Genomic DNA, 18,534 nt, shown 5'->3' with positions numbered 1-18,534 from the left:
TCATTACCACACAACTCTTCCCCATCTCCATTTGACATTTTAGTACTTAGTTCTACACCACCAACTCCTTTGGCACCTACTCCTCCTTCCCTCACTCCGGTACAGGGACCTCTGTATCCCTTACACCTTTTTCCAAAAATAAAATGATGCCAGGAGGAGTGTATTACTCAGAATAAAGAGGTTCTGGAAAGACACAATCAAGATAGAATTCTTCAAAAGGAACCAGGGAAAATGGGATTACCAGTCAAAAATCGGCATATGGCTAGCAGTAAATGATAGGTTTCCCAAACCTTTCGTTGAGATATTTAAGGAAGATATCACTTCCACCTGTATTCGGCCGGCTCGGTCTCTGGCTTGCTAACATTGAAGTCGTGGTTTTGATTCTCCAGTTAGATGATTACCTGAGGCGCATTCCAGTGAAAAGAGCACTGCCATGAGAGTCAGGATTCTAGTCCTAACTAGGGTCACTGATGGGTAGAATGATCTTAAGCAATCACTTCGCCTCCATTGCCTCATTGTCTACATCTGTAAAATGAGGGAATTGGATTCCATGATCCCTAAGGTCCCTGTCAGTTCTAATTTTTAGGATTCTAAACACTAAAACTAGCAGCAAGGCTTTGGGCTCCCATTTGGAGACAGCCACTCAGAAGCATTGGTGTTTGGTGTCAGCTCTGGCAGGTGCCACCTTCACTCTTCAGGGCCCCTTCTCTGCTAGCAACGCTCATTGAATATTCCTTGGAAATGGAGCTCTGGTGACCAGGAAAGACAGGAATAAACAGAGAGGGCAGGGGTAAGGTTGGTTCCATAGGGAGCATGGGGATTGTTTTAAATTGCTCCATCAGGGAGTGTCGGAAGTACGTTTCTTGGTTTCTGATTCAGAGGCGACAATGCTGGTTAAGTAATTTAGTACCGTAGAAGAAATTGTGTGGATGTTTCAGGAATCAGAGCTAGAATGTGTTATTTTAGCTCTGCAGGGGTCAGTGCCATCGGGTCACAGGAAGTCAGACCTGAAGATGAGGGAATCAATGTTAGGAATCAGAATCCATGCTTTGGGGAACATGGGACAACATTGGGTGGAGGAAGCAAGTGTCACACAGACTGAGGGGCTCACAGCTAGGCCTGATTAGAAGGCACGTTTGGGATTCAAATGAGTCATCCTCACGCTATCTTACTAGTCCTTCTTTTGTTTAACTTGACTAAGTAGAGAGGGATTAGAAACCATATTTCTATCACATCGAAGGGAAAACTTTAATCCATTATTCTTTAAAGTAACGTCAGGATAGTGATTTGGGTTTGTGTGTTGATTTGGGAGGCGGGTAGTACTGATACTGAAAGGAATATGTTAAGGGAGCTGATGATTGAAGGCAAGTTATTGTTGGAGGAATTGAAAAGTCTGTGTCAAAACGTTTTAGGTTTTTTTAAAAGTCTTTTTTGTTTATTTTGCAGTTTTATCAGCTACCTCTTGTGTAAACGAATGTGCAACCCACATTCTTGGGGGTTGGCCTTTTCTTCGCTTTTAGTTTGGACATTATTACAACCTCTTCTGTTCTTGCCCTTATATGCAGGTGGTGGCAAGAAGGTAAAACAGAATGACAGACTCGTATGTGTGTTTTCAAAGGTGAATGGTAGAACTCTTCTCAGAAAAGATACATGGGGAGTGGTATGTGTAGATTTGGGGTGCCTTTATCCCTCTAAATGTTTGTGGCCCTGTCAGTTCACTCAGCAAATAGTCAACAAGTGACTCTTTTTCTGTGCATTCAAAGCAAGAGGAAGTAAGGTCTGTCTTCCCCTGCCTCACCCCACCTCTGTTCCTTCCCCCATGATGTGTTAAGAGAATACAGAGACATGGGCCTTGGATGGTCTGAATTAGATGAGGTGGACTGTGGCCCAGAAATGGGTGGAGGGGCTAGTGCTGCCTTAGGAAACTAACCCAATTCTACTCCTGCAGACAGTCAGCCCTGGACATCTGATGAGACAGTGGTGGCTGGTGGCACCGTGGTGCTCAAGTGCCAAGTCAAAGATCATGAGGATTCATCCCTGCAATGGTCTAACCCTGCCCAGCAGACTCTCTACTTTGGGGAGAAGAGAGGTAGTGTCCCACGAGTTATCTGCCTCCATAGGAAACGTGGGCTAGGGAAGGGGGCTGCAGAGCTGAGAGGAAATGTCCCTGTAGTCCAGAGGCTGAGAAACGTGAAGGGATGCTATTTGGGGAAGCAACAGGCCATGGGCTCCTCAGCTGGTTCCAGGAAAACTTCATAATTACGGCTCTGACCTAGGCCATGCATGGTTTTATAGGGTCCTGGAGTGACTCACCCCAAAGGAGCCCTAAGAGACAGCTGATGTCAGTGTTGCCCCAATGTGGCCCACAAATCCAACCTACTTTTCTGAGTATCTCTGAGGCTACTGAGCCCAGTGGCCCAGGAAAGTAACTGAATAAACTAAAGACTAATCAAACTCAGGAGCAGTTTTTTTTTTTTTTTTCCCCTGCCCCAAAACCACACTAGACCCTCTCTTGAAAAAAAAGCTGGCCCGGGATTGGAAGATAAAGATGAAAGTCACCAGTTAAAGCCTTGCTTCCAATTCTCCCAATTTCCCCCAGCCCTTCGAGATAATCGGATTCAGCTGGTTAGATCGACGCCCCATGAGCTCAGCATCAGCATCAGCAACGTGGCCCTGGCCGACGAGGGTGAATACACTTGCTCCATCTTCACTATGCCCGTGAGAACTGCCAAGTCCCTCGTCACCGTGCTCGGTGAGGCTCCTAAACCCCAGTGTCTCCACAGCGTGATTCCTTGCAAACAAATCTCCCTGCATGGGCCCCTGAAGCAGCCTAGAGCCAAGCAAGTCTCCAAGCATTTGGGGAAAGTTCAGCGTGCGTTTCCGTTGCAATGGAATGAAATGCAAAGAGTGCTGGGGTCTAATCTTTTCTCCTTTACTTACTGTTTGCTCTGGGACAAATCTCTTACTCTCCTTGAGCCTGACTTTCCTAACCTGTAACAAAAGGATGATGGTGTCTGTTCCACTTACCTCCCAAGATTGTGTAAGGGAAACACGAGAAGTATGTGCAGTGTATGATTATAATTTCCAAGATGAGTACCCCCGTGGTTTGCATGCTCTCATCTTGATCCTACATTTTAATTTCCTTCTTTGCTCCCCTGAGCCTCACATATATCTGTGGCCACCCAGCTGTGCTTTTTGGTTGTTGGGTCATGTATCATCTCAGGTATGGTAAATCTCCCACCACCATATCTCCTCCCCCTGGGGTGGTCTTTCTCTTATCAAAGAGAAAGATAATTTCTCTAGCCTTCTACCCAGCATAAACCAAACTAGAACTCAGATATCCTAACCCTCAGAGAGTCTACCTCGGCAGGGAGAGATGAGGTGTGACCTCAGGGTGCTTCTCTTTCCTATCCTGGCCATCCCCTATCCATGGCAGGAATCCCACAGAAGCCCATAATCACTGGCTACAAGTCATCGTTACGGGAAAAGGATACAACTACCCTAAACTGTCAGTCTTCTGGGAGCAAACCTGCAGCCCAGCTCACCTGGAGGAAGGGTGACCAAGAGCTTCATGGTAAGTTCCTCCTGCTTTGGGGGTGACAGAAGGAAGTGGTGCTGGGACAGCGGGGAGAAGAGAGGGAGTGAGGGGCACATGTCTATATGCCTGTGTATGTGCACATAAGGCATGGTGTGGAAGAAGAAAGGGGGATGACAGATATTCTGTGTACAGTCGTGTGTGTGTGTGTGTGTGTGTGTGCGCGCGCCCGTCGGGGACTCCATCCTCCTTGTGTGTACATATCCATTTCACAACTTCCTAAGTCTGCCTAAGTTGAGACGCACCATCTGTATGTCTACAGTGGGGCCCACACAATCTCTGCATGTTAGGGCTCACTCTGTGTCTATGTGTGTGTGCGAGTGTGTGTCTGTTTCTGCTCTCTAGGGGAACCAACCCGAATACAGGAAGATCCCAATGGCAAAACCTTCACCGTGAGCAGCTCAGTCACCTTCCAGGTCACCCGGGAGGACGATGGGGCAGACATTGTATGCTCTGTGAACCACGAATCTCTCAAGGGAGCTGACAGATCCACCGCTCAACGCATCGAAGTTTTATGTATGTCATGGGCTTGTGAGTGAAGAGGATCTGGTGTGAGATGGGGAGTGGGGAAGAGAAACGTGCGGGTTACTGCATATGAAGGACCAGGCACAGATAAGTAAATAGGTGAAAAAAAATAAGACAAGAATTGCCGGGGTGAGGCCAAGGGTCAGCAAACTTTTTCTATGAATGGCCCAATAGTCAACATTTTAGGTTTTGAGGGCCATGTGGTCTCTGTCTCAACTACTTAACTCTGCAGTTGCTGCAGGAATGTAGCCATAGATCACATGTAAACAAATGAACGTAGCTGTGTTCCAATAAGACTTTATTTACAGAATGTAGCTGGCAGGATTTGGCCCGATAGGTAAATTTACCATCTCCTGGGCTAGGCCAGTGTTATGCACCTAGATTGTAAATTGTAGCAGTAACTGTAGCAAATCGAGAATTAGAAGACAGATTCTAGTCTGCCCTTCACCGCTTACTAGCTGAGTGATGTTAAGGAAATTACCCCACTGAGCTTGGTTCTTTATTTGCTAAATGAGAAGATGGACATGGAATCACAAAGGCTTCTTCTTGGTCTAACATACTATGAGTTCAAGAAAAGAGGTGGCAGGAAAACATGCTCTCTCTGTCTGGCATCATTATTCCCAGATTTCTTCCTACAGTACCCCCCACTAGTGTGCCCCAGGTCTATGATTTTTCTTGGGATTCTGACCTGAAATGGCCACTGTCAAAATCACTACTCCCAACCTTTCCAAGGAGCCTCATCCCTCTATGGAATCTGCCTTGAATATGGGTGGGAAACGACCCACTCACCTGAGGAAATTGACAAATTTTCAAAAAGAACTTTTCTGAGTAGAAAAGTCAAGGGGAGGGCTTCCCTGGTGGCGCAGTGGTTGAGAGTCCGCCTGCCGATGCAGGGGACACGGGTTCGTGCCCCAGTCCGGGAAGATCCCACATGCCGCGGAGCGGCTGGGCCCATGAGCCATGGCCGCTGAGCCTGCGCGTCTGGAGCCTGTGCTCTGCAACGGGAGAGGCCACAACAGTGAGAGGCCCGCGTACCGCAAAAAAAAAAAAAAAAAAAAAAGTCAAGGGGAAAAAAATAAAGTAGAAAGGGAGAAGATAATGAGTTATAAAAGAATGTACTTCTTGTCCTAACTTATCTAAAGGCTGGGTGTTTTTCTAAAATGACTCAAACCTTTCATCTCTTCCTTATGGAAAATCCAGGCCTGACTTCAATGCTCTTTAAATCAATTGCTAGACCCATTGCTGAAACTTGACCATGAGGTAGGCTTGGGGTGGTGTCACTGTCCGTTTAGCAGACTCTCAATCTGGAAACAGACAACCTGGATTCTAGCCACAGTGAGCCACTGCTTACTAGCTTTGTCACTTTCACCAAAGCATTCAATTTCGTAGCAGTCCCTTCTTACTTCAGTGAATTTTCATGAGGGTAAAAGAAACACTATATAATGAAAGAACTTTGTAAACTTCAAAGTTCTGTATTGCTATAAGGTGTTTCTCTGATAACTAGTTCTGAATGTAAAGCCCCTGGCCTTGGTCTCCTTGTCCAGGGCCTGGTCCCTGGCCAGGGCTAAAGAAGGCCCTTCCCTGTCTGAGCCCCAAAGACTCCTTCATTAGGTACTGGACCATCTGGCAGTTACTCTCCAGGGATCATTTTGGCCCAACTGTGATCAGCAGTCAGTCAACAAATGCTATACTACAGGTGCTGCACTAGAGGCTTCTCTGGCTGTGAGGCCTTGGAACACCCGTTCTCTCACCTGGCCTGATTCTCTTCGTCCCGTTTGATTGGACTGAAACATGTTCATTAACCGGATGTTCAGGTTGGCTCTTTCCTTAGGGGAAGCTCGGCCTCTTTATCTGTTGTTCTAAACCGGCATCTGGTTGTATTGTTCTGTGCGGCCATCTGGACCCAGCCTCCTAAGCAGCCCTTCGGCATCGGTGGCAGATGCCATCATTCCTTCCCAGAACCCATCTATATTGTGTCAGGGCCTTTTTGCAGCCAAAATATGACCTCCATCTCTTGCTGTTTCAAAGCTCTCACTTCATTTTTGGACCAGCTACTAAAAATGATGTTCTGCATTAAAGCATTGCCTCCCATTTAAGCTCCCTTGCAGAGAGGATGGAGAGGTTGTGAACTCAATCAGTGATCAAATTCAAGTTTATTTGTTCCCTCAGAAATATGTATTAAGTTCCATTTATGTGCTAGGCACAGATGATCCAGTGATCTCTCTTCTCAGCTCTCTGTTAAGACACCCCTTGGGTCCCCAGCAAGGACAGACCTTCCATAATCCTACCGCTGCAAGGTTGCCATGTGACTCCCTCACACATCCAACAGCAAGAGTGGTCTTTGCTCACAGAGGTTGGGGGGTGGTCTTTGTTCACAGCCTCTTGGGCTCCTAGGCCTTTAGGGGTGGCGGCTGAAATGCATACCTGGATGATTCTGAGATCGAGGTGACCTTGAGTTTCACGTTGACCCCATTTCCTTCTCCACAGACACACCAACAGCGAAGATTAGGCCAGACCCTCCGCATCCCCGCGAGGGCCAGAAGCTGTTGCTCCACTGCGAGGGGCGTGGCAACCCCGCGTAAGGAGATCCACTTCCTGGATTGTAATGCACCTCTACAGACGGAGACTTTGCCTGAAGTCTTCCCATCTCCTTCGTACTGTCTGAGCCTCTCGTTTTCCCTGACACTGTCTAACAACACCCAAACTCTGACTGCTTCTCCTGCAAAGCAGCAGAAGTGGGGAGGGGCCGCCCCCTGGCTGAGCCTCTGAGGTTCCTGTAAGGAACCAAGTCACAGTTAGATATGAGCTAGGCAATCTTCCTCGTCCCCAGACTGAACCCCAAGGAGTCCCTCTCCTCCTGCCTCTGAGCAGCTCAGTGTCTCTGGCCCCTATAACTGCTCAAGCCTTCATCAAACTGTCCTTGACTTCCTTGCTCCCAGTTTTGTTTTGTTTTGTTTTGTCCTTCTTTAGCTCCTTGCCCTACTCTTTTCTGAACCCTTCGATTTCTCTGCCTCAACAGCCCCCAGCAGTACCTATGGGAGAAGGAGGGCAGTGTGCCACCGCTAAAGATGACCCAGGAGAGCGCCCTGATCTTCCCCTTCCTCAACAAGAGTGACAGCGGCACCTATGGCTGCACAGCCACCAGCAACATGGGCAGCTACAAGGCTTACTACACCCTCAATGTGAACGGTGAGCCCTCCGCAGCTCTCCTCCAGCAAACCCCTTCTCCTCCCCTCTCACATCTGGTGCCCCGGTCTTTCCATCTCCCGATAGCATCCCCAGACCATAGTTGGGAGTGGGCTAGTAGGGCAACAGCCCACCACCAGAGGGCCCGAGGACTTAGGCTCCAGGTCCATTCTAGAATGTGGAATAAGGAAAAACCAGTGGAATGGTGGACTTTCATCTGCCTTTGTTTAGCAGTGGTGACCCAGGCAACACCATCCTCCAGCCCCTGCACTCACCTGGCAACAAGAATAAGAATTCTGTGTGTAGAGGCCCCCGAGCTGCTCAAGTGTGAGTGTAGATGCGTCTCCCTTTGCAACAGGCTGTCCTCAGAGTTGCTTCTCCTGTGACTAGTACAGGATACATGCTGCTGCTGTCATCTCCTTTTCTGCAGACCTTGGACCCCTTATACAGAATTCAGGTGGAAAATAGAGCTAAGTTCATACTGTGCTGAGAGACAGTCAGAATCTTTTCTCAGATGCCATATTTTCTAGAGAGACTAGATGATGCTCCTTCTCTGAAGTTCTTCCCAAAGGTGTGACCACACAATCCAGCTTCAGGAGAAGTGATAGGCTAGGACAGAGGCCTCTTTATGCAGAGTTGGCAGGAGGTTTTTTGAAGACCCCAACAGCAGTGGGGTCCTGCCAGAAAGCCTTCATAAGCCTTTCCTCAGAACAGGGGAAATGCATCGTCAGGGGAACATCAGAGACTCCCTTATGTGAAATGCCCATTAAAGCAGTGTAGGGATAGCAGCCAGGCCTCCCAGGAATAAGAGATTGGAGATCTTGGGACCAAAGTGTCTAGATGGGGAGATTCCAACTCCAGGAGCAGACCTCAGCATGTGGGAGCTGCCTCAGCACAACAAACAAAGCTATTGTAGGGTGCCAGGAGCGAGGACAATGCACTGAGGTCCTGTGTCTGCCCCCAGATCTCTGACGATGATTGGCAGTGAGAGAAAATTCCTGTGCCCTTGTGGTTGGTTTCTTGCTGATCCCCCGCCACCCTGTGCTAGAAAGCGCCGTCCTGTTTGACTGCATCTTCTGCCAGTGCTGACGCCTGGTGGTAGAATGAGTTACTGCATCTCCTTCCAGAAATCATCCTAAACCGAGTTGACTCCCAACTACCTGGAGTGAAATTAAATGGAGCTCTACCTAGAGACAGTGACATGTAATTGATGACCCCAGAGTTCATTTTGGTCGTGCAGACCTATGCTCTTCTAGGGAATTTACATTCCCATAGCCTCTGGGATAATTATCCAGGACTGATTTTTAATGTGGATTGTGTCTCACATTCTCCCAGGGACTGGGGGAGAGGGGAGAGAAAAGGAAGAACAGTGGATAACCTCACTGTGCTCCCTCCAGATTACAACATCACACCCACCCCTCCTATCATAGAGCCCCGCGGACCCTCTTCTCCCTCCCTCCCAAGCAGAGCATAAAAACCAGAGCATAAGTTTTTTTTTTTCCAAATAAGGCGGAGACAGGCAAGGAACTAAAAAGCTGGTCCAGTCAAGGCTGAGGAGACAGAAGGTAGGAGAGACAAAATGTATGAGGAGTCAATGAGGCATCAAGGCTCAAGCTGAGTCTATGAAACAACAGTAGCTCTCCCAGGGGTGGGAGAGCCGCAACGAGAGCTCATGTAATTTGGGACACATCAGAACTGTGCCCTGGGCCCGTGCACTGTCTCCTGAGATCTGCGGAACCCTGACTAAGGCTGCGGCTCTCCTTCACATGCCTGGCCAAGCCTGTGCTTGGGAATCTATCCTCTATCGATGCTGCTATGGAGGACAGGTTCTCTATATCCAGTGGCCGAGACCTTGCCATCATGGGAGGAAGCAGTTCAGTCTTTGTCCTTCCCACAAACCTCTGGTTGGTGGGGAAGTGAAGATGGAGTCCCAGACCTCTCTGATGAGACCTGCTGGAGGATTGCATCTTGCTGGAACTCTAAGTTCCCCTGCCAAGAAGGAACACTGTTCTTTATACAGGGAGTCACAGCCCATCGTCTTTTGTAAGGTGCTCTCAAAGTGCCTATTCCTGGCTCCATCAGTTTTTCACTTCTCCTTCCCTATCTGATATCAGGACAATGGGTGAATATGGTGAGAAGCTCCCCTAGAAAGGCCAGCTCAGAATATAAATCAGATGGGAGAGTATGAGGGCATGGGTGATAGGGAAGAAATACTCTGCTAACCCAGAAATTGAAAGAAAGAGAGAGACACACCACACACACAGACACACCACACACACAGACACCACACACACACACACACACACACACACACACACACACAGAACAAGAGATGATTTAGACATTAAAGTGATGATCTTTGACCAAGGTCAAGCTTCAGGTTCACAAACTCAACTTAAGAGGTTGAGTGTGAGCAGATGTATCTATTTATTCATGATTGCATTCTTTTAAAGCAATTACTATGTTCCAGATAGTCTGTAAGAAACTAGGTACAAAAGAAGACATATCCCTTTTTGCTGGAAGATGCCACTCCATTCTCCTGATGTTAGTCCATGTTGTCTGCTGTGTAAGATGACCCATGGCCAGGTCAGAAATGCTGTGAGATAAAAGTTCTTCCCACATCTGACTGTGTGCATCCCACCTCCCTCCAGATCCCAGTCCGGTGCCCTCATCCTCCAGCACCTACCACGCCATCATTGGTGGGATCGTAGCTTTCATCGTCTTCCTGCTGCTCGTCCTGCTTATCTTCCTTGGCCACTACTTGATCCGGCACAAAGGTCAGAGGCATGAGGGAAGCATCAGGAGGGATTGGGAGTGGGTAGGGAGATCAGTGAAGGGAAGGCTGCAGGAAGGGCCTTTGGAGACTCAGTCAGCCCCTTGGAGAGTTTGAGGAAGAAAGAACACAGCCAACCCTGTGATAACTGAGCACCTCCAACCCCACAGTAGAGCCTGATCCCTTGGTGGCCATCCAAGTAAAATCAAACCTTCCCACTCAGTCAGCTGCTGCTCCCGTGCTGCTCTGCCTCCAGGGTCTCCTGCCATAAGACAGAGAACTGCCGAAACTCTGCCTCTTCTTCCCATTCCTTCCTGCACTTTCCTCCTTTCTGTTCAGCCTCATGTTTTTTTGTCCTTTGGTCTCCCTGTGCTTTGTCCTTGCACCACCCCTTTACTTTTCTCTCCTCTCCTGTATCCCTGCCATCTCTCCCTCCCCTCTTCTCACATGCCTTCCTCTCAGACCTCCCCCTCTGTTATTCCTTCTAGCCAGCAGCTGGACTTACGTGGACTGGGCAAATGCTAGCCAGATCTTAGGTTCGTTGTCATGGAGCTGACCTAGCAGTTTCCCTATCACCACCTTACATGCACACGCACGTATATACACACATATACACACACATATACACATACACACACCATTTTTTTTTGGCCTGTATTATAGATCAGACTCTAGTTAAAGGCAGGATTCGTTAATTCTTGGGGGTGTGGTCAGGTGACGGATGTTGGCAGCAAGATGCAAATTAGGGCGGGTGGGGAGGAAGAATAAAGCTCTAGGCAGGAGAAAAATTACAGAAGCAAGGTGTGGGTGGGTGGTGGGAAAGTGGACAGAGGGGCTTCAGAGGTTTGGAAGCTGCTCCTAAAAGAAGGAGCCTCTCTCTCTCTCCCCAGGAACCTACCTGACACACGAGGCGAAAGGCTCTGACGATGCCCCAGATGCAGACACAGCCATCATCAACGCAGAAGGCGGGCAGTCGGGCGGGGACGACAAGAAGGAATATTTCATCTAGGGGCAGCCCCCCAGGGACCCCGTGGGGACTGCTGGGGTCATCACCAACCTGGACTTGTACAGAGCGACCCCAGGGCCGCCCCTCCCGCTTGCTCCCCAGCCCCCCCCCCCCCCTGTACAGAATGTCTGCTTTGGGTGCGGTTTTGTACTCGGTTTGGAATGGGGAGGGAGGAGGGCGGGGGGAGGGAGGGTTGCCCTCAGCCCTTTCCGTGGCTTCTCTGCGTTTGGGTTATTATTATTTTTGTAACAATCCCAAATCAAATCCGTCTCCAGGCTGGAGGGGCAGGGGGTCCTGGGGTGAGGAAAGCAAACAACAACAAAAAAAACAAAAACAAAATAAAAAAGAACCCAGAGTGTTAGGAGGAGAATGAGGAAAGGGTAAGGGCAGGAAAGAAGCGGGGTCAGTTTGGTGGGGGGCTCTCACCAGCCCTCCATCTTCTGCAGCAGGGGCTCTTCCCGGACTTCTCCAGGGACGGGGAGGTTGTGACCAGGAGCTGGAGGTGGCTTTTCCTCTGTTAGTCGCACACCTCGAGCTCTGGACACAGGAGCAGGTACCACCTGACACCACTTCTCCACCCCAACAGGAAAGGAGTGAACAGCGGTCCCCGAGGGGATGTGACCTGCAGGTGGCATGCAGCCACACGTGTGTGGGGGGGGCAGGGCTTCCCCATGGGGGAGGACACAGGTCCTTGCAGGAGGGGCAGATTTGGAGAGGAAGGATGGCGGAGATGGCTCCCCACAATGAAGGAAGCCAGGCCCTTTTCCCAGGAACCGCCCTTGTGGGGGGGGGGGAATAGCAGAGCAAGGCTGCCCCTCCTTGCTCCAGCAGCTGTGGGAGAGGCACTGCTCTGGGCCCTAAACTGCATCCGCTTCCCCGCCGAGGGGCCCTTCACTCTCACCCGAGCCCCTGGCCTGTTGCACGGCAACCACTCATCTTATGGCCTTGCTCAGCAACTCCTCCCCGTCTTGTGCTGCCCTGTGGCCCTTCCTGTTCCCGAAGCTGTCCCTAGTCCTCCCTCCCTCCCTCAGCAGCCAGGCAGACATAACAACAAAAATACTAAAAGGAGCTTCTCTGCACTGAGCTGTTTCCTGCCCAAACGAAGGGAATAATGTGAGTGCGTGTCTGTGTGTGTCTGTGCACATATGTGTGTGAGTGAGAGGCAGAGGGGCTCCTGGGCATGTGGGCGGGCTGTGGGAGGACGGCTCCTGTAAAGGAGGGCTTTGGGAGCTGACGGTCCCTAGGCAGGCTGTGTACCTCACCTGGGACGCTGCTCCACCCTGGTATTTTCCATGCCATCCCCAGCGCCCATCTGTCATGGAGAAAACAGTCCCAGCGTGTGTTTTTGCTCAGTCGTCCACCTCATCTCTCCCTAAAACACAGGGCATTCAACCCCCGCCTCCATTTCCCCTCTCACAGCCAAGGAGTCAGTGCCACAGCCTTTGCTATGCATCCCCCAGGCCTCTCCCTGGCGCTGACCCTGGAATGACCACTGTCACTTCTTGTTCCCATAGTCTGTACCCGGCGCGTTGAGGGCTGGGAGTGATGCTGCCTGTCTCCTTCCCATCTCCACCCCTGCTTTTGATTTTCTGTCTTACTTGTGGCCGAGCCGGTTGCCGTGGAGACGAGACTGCTCGCCCTCCCCGCCAGCCGGCCGCCCTGCCTCAGACCCAGGGTGCCCCTGGGCACTGCTCTGCCCCTCCTCCAGCATGTCCTCCTGCCCTGACAACCCAGGGGCGTGCGAAGTGGGGGCAGCTGCAGCCAGCAGATCTGCCACCCCTTTCCGTTCAGGTAATACCGTTGTGAATCTTCCAGCCGCTGGTTAGAGCCCGGGGTCCCCTCCTCTTACAGCAGCAAGGCAGCCTAGGGCCCCAGGCCTGTGGGCTCCCTGCCTCCCAGCACTCGCTTTTGGGAAAATGACTTTTCCTCTTCGAGCTGAACCACTCTGTCCATATTACACAGAAGCCATATTTGTACGGGGGGAGGGGGAGGGGCCGTTGTGCTGTGTGTGTGTGTGTGTCTGTCGGTGGGGGGGGGGCGGGGCAGGGAGCAGGGAGGGCATCGTGTATCTTTATAATCTTTCTAACTCTCCTGTGCTAATCTCAGAGGGGCCACCCTCAATATATCTGGATTATCCGTGTCCTTCGGCTGCCTCCTTCTTGCCGCCCTTGCTCCTGTTGGGATGCGTGTGTGTAAGGGCTGTTCTGCTGGTCCCCCCGCACGTGGCGCCTCCAGGGGTGGCGTGTGCCTTGCCGTGCTGCTCGCCCCAGGGCATCTTGTATGGAATGGATATAACTCTCCAAGGGAGAGAAGTGTGTTCATCCCCTTTGGCCAGGTCCTTTCACTCCACAGCACCTGACTGCTCCCCATGTCCTGTGCCAGGCTGTGCTGGAGAAGAAGACCTCCCAACACCATTCCGGGACTACTTCAGCAGACCCCCCAAACTCCCTTTCTAGCCCACCTCATGTTGAACCTGAAACTGAAGCTAGAGTCCTGGGAGAAAGGGGACCGTCTTAGCAAGATGGCCATCCCTCTGCACCTTTGCTTCCACCTCCAGGCGGCGCTGTGTGAGTGGGAAAGACCACTGGTCAGAACTGACTACCACATCCCGCGCTTTCTTGGACAAATGAAACAGTGTCGCCTAACCAACCCTGTTTATCTCATCGTTCCAGCTCGGACACTCCATGACTCACCCCTCCCAATGTCCAGGCTAAGTGTCCCCAAGTGAGGAAATAAAATGCATGGTAGGGGTGGAGGGAACAAAAGAGCAGAGATCACGTGAAAGCAGTGGGATGGTGGGGAGAGGGGGTACCAAGGAGCAGAGGTGTCGGTTTAGGGGCATCCTCCTGCAGGGTGCACGCCTTTTCTCCCTGTGCCAACTGGAGAGAAATAGCTCTCCCCCGCCACAAGAAACGTTACATCTTGCTAAGATGCCAGGCCAGTGTAGCATTTCCAGAGCTTTTATGTCCCCCAACAGAAATATGAATAGAGATTACCCCATAGGCAACAGTCCCATATTAAAATATGCTGTCCCATTGTCCCCCAGAGCCTGCTTTAACTTGTCACGTCATGTGTTCTGCTCGGTATGGAAGATGCATTCGCTGTGCCCATAGGTGGCTGGGCAAGTGCCCAGTCGCTCCCTGAAGTAGCTTCATTATGCAACCTTGACAGCTGCCCCCAAGCCCTCCCTCCTCGCACACTGAAACACCGAGACCTGGAGATAGCAGTACACACACCAAGACACCTGCCTAAAACCTAGCACTAAGATATGATACACAGGGTACACAGCCACACACACAGACGAGAACAGATAAGTAAGTACATTCCTACACCCAGACGGATACACAAAGAGCCCCTGCTCGCACACATGTGGCTCAGGCTGCCAGCATCACGTGGATCCAGCCACAAGCACCACTAACACCACCTCCCACAAACACGTCCCTTTTGAACTATCTTTCCTTGGATCAAGTTCAAGGGGACAGAGAAGCAGTGAGAGCCATCAGCTGCCCTTTCCCTCCAACTTCCCAGCACATCTCTTATCTCTGTCTCACACTTCACCTCTGGCCCCCTCTTCCTTCCTTGTGCTTGAAGAATCCCTTTATGCTGGGAACCCCCTGGCTTCTCCACCTTCAGTAAGTCTCCCTTTCCATCTTCGGGAAAATACCCACCTTCTGGTCCCCACCTTTTTCCTTTCCTGAGCGCAGGTCCCCACCAACGGAATCCACCCTCAAAACAGGAAGCCCTGGGCCAGGGCCTCAAGTGGTCCTGAGGTTCAGGAAGGCAGTGGGCGTGGGGTAAAGGCTTCCTGAATGCATCCCCATCCTGCACTGCCCGCCCCATAGCCCTGCCCAGAGCCGATGGCCTTCATTAGTCCCTGGCACTTATCTGGGAACCACAGCCACTGACAGAACTATCCCAGCCCATCTCTCTGCCTGCCCTGAGCCCAGCAGTGTCATGGGGAACTGTCTGCACCCGGTGAGTGTGGGTCTGAGCCCACAGCCCCTCCCTCTCTGCCCCCCCACTCCTTCTGTCTGCCCCTCGGGTCTGTATACCTCTATCCTTCTCTCATCTCTTGTCCCTTCCCTCGTTTTCCTTCTCCCCTTTTTACCTCAGTGTCCTAGGTCCTCCTCATTCATCTTTGTCTGTTCCATCCAGACCTCCCCCCTCCCCGCTCTCCCAGTCCTGTCCACTCCCCTTCCCTTGTTTTTCTTTTCTTTTTTTTTTAAAGATTTTTTTTGACGCGGACCATTTTTTAAACTCTTTATTGAATTTGTTACAATATTGCTTCTGTTTTATGTTTTGGTTTTTTGGCCGCGAGGCATGTGGGATTTTAGCTCCCCGACCAGGGATCGAACCCGCACCCCCTGCACTGGACCACCAGGGGAGGCCCTTCCCTTGCTTTTCTACGACTCTTTGCTCCTCTTGAGTCGCCCTGCCTTGTCCTCTCCCGCCATCCCCACTCCATCCGGCTCTTCCAGCCCCCACTTCCCCACTGTCTCTCTCTCCCCACCTCTTGCCCTCAGTTCCCAGGATACCCTTCAGTGAGGTAACTAGATGTTCTGATTGCCCCTTCTGAGAATGTCCTCCAGGTGGCTGATGACAACTCTACTAAACTGGCCGCTGAAGACAAGATTTGGAGTGAATTTCTTGAGATGTACGATGCAGACTATAACTTCACCGATGTGGAAGCAGCTGCGCCCTGCCACTCCTGTATCCTGCTCGACGACTCCTCGCTGCCCTTCTTCATCCTCGCCAGCGTCCTGGGCATCCTGATTAGTGGAGCTGTCCTCTACGCGTTTCTCAGACCTCTGTTCCCCCGTCAGGTCTACCAGAACTGGTCTATCCTGGTGCAGTTGGCTGTGGGCAGTGCTCTCTTCAGCATTATGGTGCCCGTCCTGGCACGGGGGCTGAGTGGGGCCCTCATCGCCTCCCTGTGCCACCTAGCTCACTTGGTCTCGTATGGCTCAGCCTTTGCCCAAGCTCTGCTGATAGGGTGCCATGCCTGCCTGGGCCCCAAACTGGGTAGAGGTCACGTCCCAGGCCTCAGGCTGCGGATCAGTGTGGGACTTTGGGGAGTGGCTGCCCTATTGTCACTGCCAATCACGCTGGGCAGTGACACTTCCCATGGACTCTGCACAGTGACCTTCAGCGGGGAATGGGAAATTTTGCGGTACATACATGCTGCAGCCTGTTTTGCCATCTTCGTCTTGTTGCCACTGGGTTTGTTGGGAGCCAAGGGGCTGAAGAAGGCATTGGGCAGGGGGCCATGTCCCTGGGTTGATATCCTATATGTCTGGTTCATTTTCTGGTGGCCTCAGGGCATGGTTCTGGGATTGGACTCCCTGGTGAGGTCCAGGGCCATGGTGGTGTCAACATGTCTGGCCCAGCAGACCCTGGACGTGCTGCTGGACCTGGCAGAAGCCCTGACAATATTGCACTGTGTGGCTACACCCCTGCTCCTCGCCCAGGTCTGCTACCAGGCCATTCAAACTTCTCTGCCCTCCCTGCCCCTCTCAGCAACACAGTCTTCTCATCTGGACATCCTTGGATGCAAATCCTAGCTCTCTTCCCACCTGTCAACTTGAATTAAAGTGTACGCTGTTTTTATGAAGCTGGTGGTTTCTTGTTTTGTCTGGGGATGTAGAAGAGAGGGAGGAGAATGGAGAGAGAGAGAGAGAGAGAGAGAGAGAGAGAGAGAGAGAGAGAGATTTCACAGCAGACTTTCCTGGCAGTGTCTGGCTGGCCTGGGGAGAAAATGAATGATGTGCAAATATCCTCGGGGCACACAGATGTTCTCTTGAAGTGTGGGGTTACTGCCATCTCAAGGGGGAAGAGCAGGGGGATCAGACTATGAGGAGAGCAGCTAAACCTAAACTAGAAGAGATGGCTTAGCTAGTAAAGAAAGAAGAGAAGCTGTTGCAGAAAGCAAATGAAATCAGAGTAGAAGCCAGAGAGAGAAAAACAGAGAAGACTGAAGATGAGGCCAGAGCATGACTCCTCCTCCCGGCTCAGCCTGTCCAGCCTTCCTCCCTGCCGTCTGTCTCCCTGTTGGCTTTGCTTAGAGATCGGGAAGGTGGAGAGAAGCATCCTGAGGGACCTTGCTTAGTCCAGGGAACAAATCAAGATAATTCTAAAGCCACTTCCCAGGAGTCATCTCTCCCAGGTTTATTTCTCAGCATAATCCTCATCCCTGTGTGTGTGTGTGCATGTGTGCATCTGTCTGTCCTCAATCTGTTAGAACCCACATCCACGTTAGATGAATGCATGTAATAACAGATGTCTACGTGTATACTTGCCTCTCCGTCAGTGTCTGATTTGCATTTGTGTATGCTCCGATCTCTCTCAGGCCTCTCCCTTCACCTCATTCTGTTCTCCTTCCTTGTTCTCAGGATATGGAATCAGGATTTGTAATTCACTCCTTACCAAATGAGTTTTCCTTACTCCGGTTTCTGTATCTAGTCTTCTCCGTGAAGGATGTGTAGAGGGAACTAAACAAACCAAGAAGTTGTGAAGCCTGAGATACTTAATGGGGAAGGGCCTGATCTGGCTGGGTCATCTTCTTGGATGCCAAGAATTTGGATCCCAAATTTCCCTTTCAAACACCTTTCAGCTCTCAAAATAAACCTTTTTTTGTTTGCTACACAAACATACCCTTCCGCTTTCCACGCTGTACCCTTTCACTCTGGGCGCCCCCCCCCCCCGCCCCCCCTTTCTCTGGATGCTTAGTCATGATCCTGAGGGCTATTTCTCAGCCAAGTTCAGGTGATGATGGGAAGGACCATGAATAAGCCCCACTTCATAAGGGGAACAACTTCTACTTGCACCAACAAATTCACCGTCTACCCAAGATGCCACACACACACAAATGAGTTTCTCCCTCCAACCCAGTTAAAAAGCTGGGGAGACTTGAGAGGTACCTTATATCTGTCTGAATCTAGGTATGGTCTTTCGTTTTTCAAAGATGTGCTATAGGGCTTCCCTGGTGGTGCAGTGGTTGAGAGTCCGCCTGCCGATGCAGGGGACACGGGTTCGTGCCCCGGTCCGGGAAGATCCCACATGCCGCGGAGCGGCTGGGCCCGTGAGCCATGGCCGCTGAGCCTGCGCGTCCGGAGCCTGTGCTCCGCAACGGGAGAGGCCACAACAGTGAGGGGCCCGCGCACCTCAAAAAAAAAAAAAAAAAAAGATGTGCTATAACTGGTTTCTCCCCTAAACCGTTTCTGCTTGACTCTGGACTTTGGAGCTAAGTAGGAGAGTGCAGGAGAGGAGCAGAGGTGAGTTAGAGCATCCTAGGCTTGGGGAATTTTCCTGGGTGGGTGCAGTGACAAATCCTCTCAGTCCCCCACCTCCTGTCTCTTAGCAACCACCAGCTTAGCTGCCGATTGGTGTAACCTAAATTGAAAGGCGGGATTTAGGGACCTATTGAGAGGCGGGAGACATTCTGAAACAGAA

General features: G+C 51.0%; 2 protein-coding genes and 1 long non-coding RNA gene across 11 annotated transcripts in view; 2 read left to right on the top strand and 1 right to left on the bottom strand.

Annotated features, from left to right (window-relative positions):
- CADM3 (cell adhesion molecule 3) overlaps positions 1-11,464 on the top strand; it is a 29,714-nt gene extending 18,250 nt beyond the window's left edge. For 2 of the 4 annotated variants that reach the window (XM_033856748.2, XM_033856752.2), the window contains 8 exons: positions 1,949-2,089; positions 2,600-2,752; positions 3,437-3,574; positions 3,941-4,111; positions 6,608-6,698; positions 7,140-7,309; positions 9,958-10,083; positions 10,970-11,464. In XM_033856748.2, the coding sequence (XP_033712639.1) occupies positions 1,949-2,089; positions 2,600-2,752; positions 3,437-3,574; positions 3,941-4,111; positions 6,608-6,698; positions 7,140-7,309; positions 9,958-10,083; positions 10,970-11,088 (1,109 nt within the window). In that variant the 3' untranslated portion in view covers positions 11,089-11,464. Of the gene's footprint in view, positions 1-1,587; positions 1,619-1,948; positions 2,090-2,599; positions 2,753-3,436; positions 3,575-3,940; positions 4,112-6,607; positions 6,699-7,139; positions 7,310-9,957; positions 10,084-10,969 lie in introns of those variants that run through there. The other 2 variants (XM_033856768.2, XM_033856758.2) reach the window with 2 other exon arrangements.
- LOC117312379 (uncharacterized) lies at positions 4,007-11,114 on the bottom strand. 3 transcript variants are annotated; one of them, XR_012332337.1, is made up of 4 exons: positions 10,978-11,114; positions 9,993-10,182; positions 4,910-7,747; positions 4,007-4,141 (listed from the first exon to the last, which is right to left on the bottom strand). It is a non-coding gene; the product is annotated as an uncharacterized lncRNA (long non-coding RNA). The 3 variants fall into 3 exon arrangements; XR_012332336.1 differs by lacking the exon at positions 4,007-4,141 and having other exon boundaries at positions 4,160-5,115; positions 6,545-7,747; XR_012332335.1 differs by lacking the exons at positions 4,007-4,141; positions 4,910-7,747 and adding an exon at positions 8,770-9,868.
- Positions 11,465-11,884: 420 nt separating the features above from the next.
- ACKR1 (atypical chemokine receptor 1 (Duffy blood group)) lies at positions 11,885-16,696 on the top strand. 4 transcript variants are annotated; one of them, XM_073805709.1, is made up of 5 exons: positions 11,890-12,198; positions 12,600-12,876; positions 13,643-13,809; positions 14,928-15,060; positions 15,663-16,696. In XM_073805709.1, exons 2-5 carry the CDS (start codon positions 12,631-12,633, stop codon positions 16,644-16,646), a joined length of 1,530 nt encoding a protein of 509 aa, XP_073661810.1. In that variant the 5' UTR covers positions 11,890-12,198; positions 12,600-12,630; the 3' UTR covers positions 16,647-16,696. The 4 variants fall into 4 exon arrangements, with proteins under 4 accessions (XP_033712627.2, XP_073661810.1, XP_073661807.1 ...); XM_033856736.2 differs by having other exon boundaries at positions 11,885-12,876; positions 15,675-16,696; XM_073805706.1 differs by having other exon boundaries at positions 11,890-12,876.
- Positions 16,697-18,534: the final 1,838 nt, after the last annotated feature.

This window comes from Tursiops truncatus, chromosome 1 (genome assembly GCF_011762595.2).
Source record: "Tursiops truncatus isolate mTurTru1 chromosome 1, mTurTru1.mat.Y, whole genome shotgun sequence".
NCBI classification, from domain to species: domain Eukaryota; kingdom Metazoa; phylum Chordata; class Mammalia; order Artiodactyla; family Delphinidae; genus Tursiops; species Tursiops truncatus.
This window is presented reverse-complemented; position numbering and strand designations above follow the sequence as displayed.

Bases quoted from the DNA above. Each gene is read 5' to 3' on its own strand.
- ACKR1 (XM_073805709.1), top strand. From the start codon at position 12,631: ATGCTGCCTGTCTCCTTCCCATCTCCACCCCTGCTTTTGATTTTCTGT. The intron at 13,810-14,927 runs GTGAGGAAATAA...CCCGCCCCATAG, and splicing joins TCCAGGCTAAGTGTCCCCAA to CCCTGCCCAGAGCCGATGGC. The intron at 15,061-15,662 runs GTGAGTGTGGGT...GCCCCTTCTGAG, and splicing joins TGGGGAACTGTCTGCACCCG to AATGTCCTCCAGGTGGCTGA.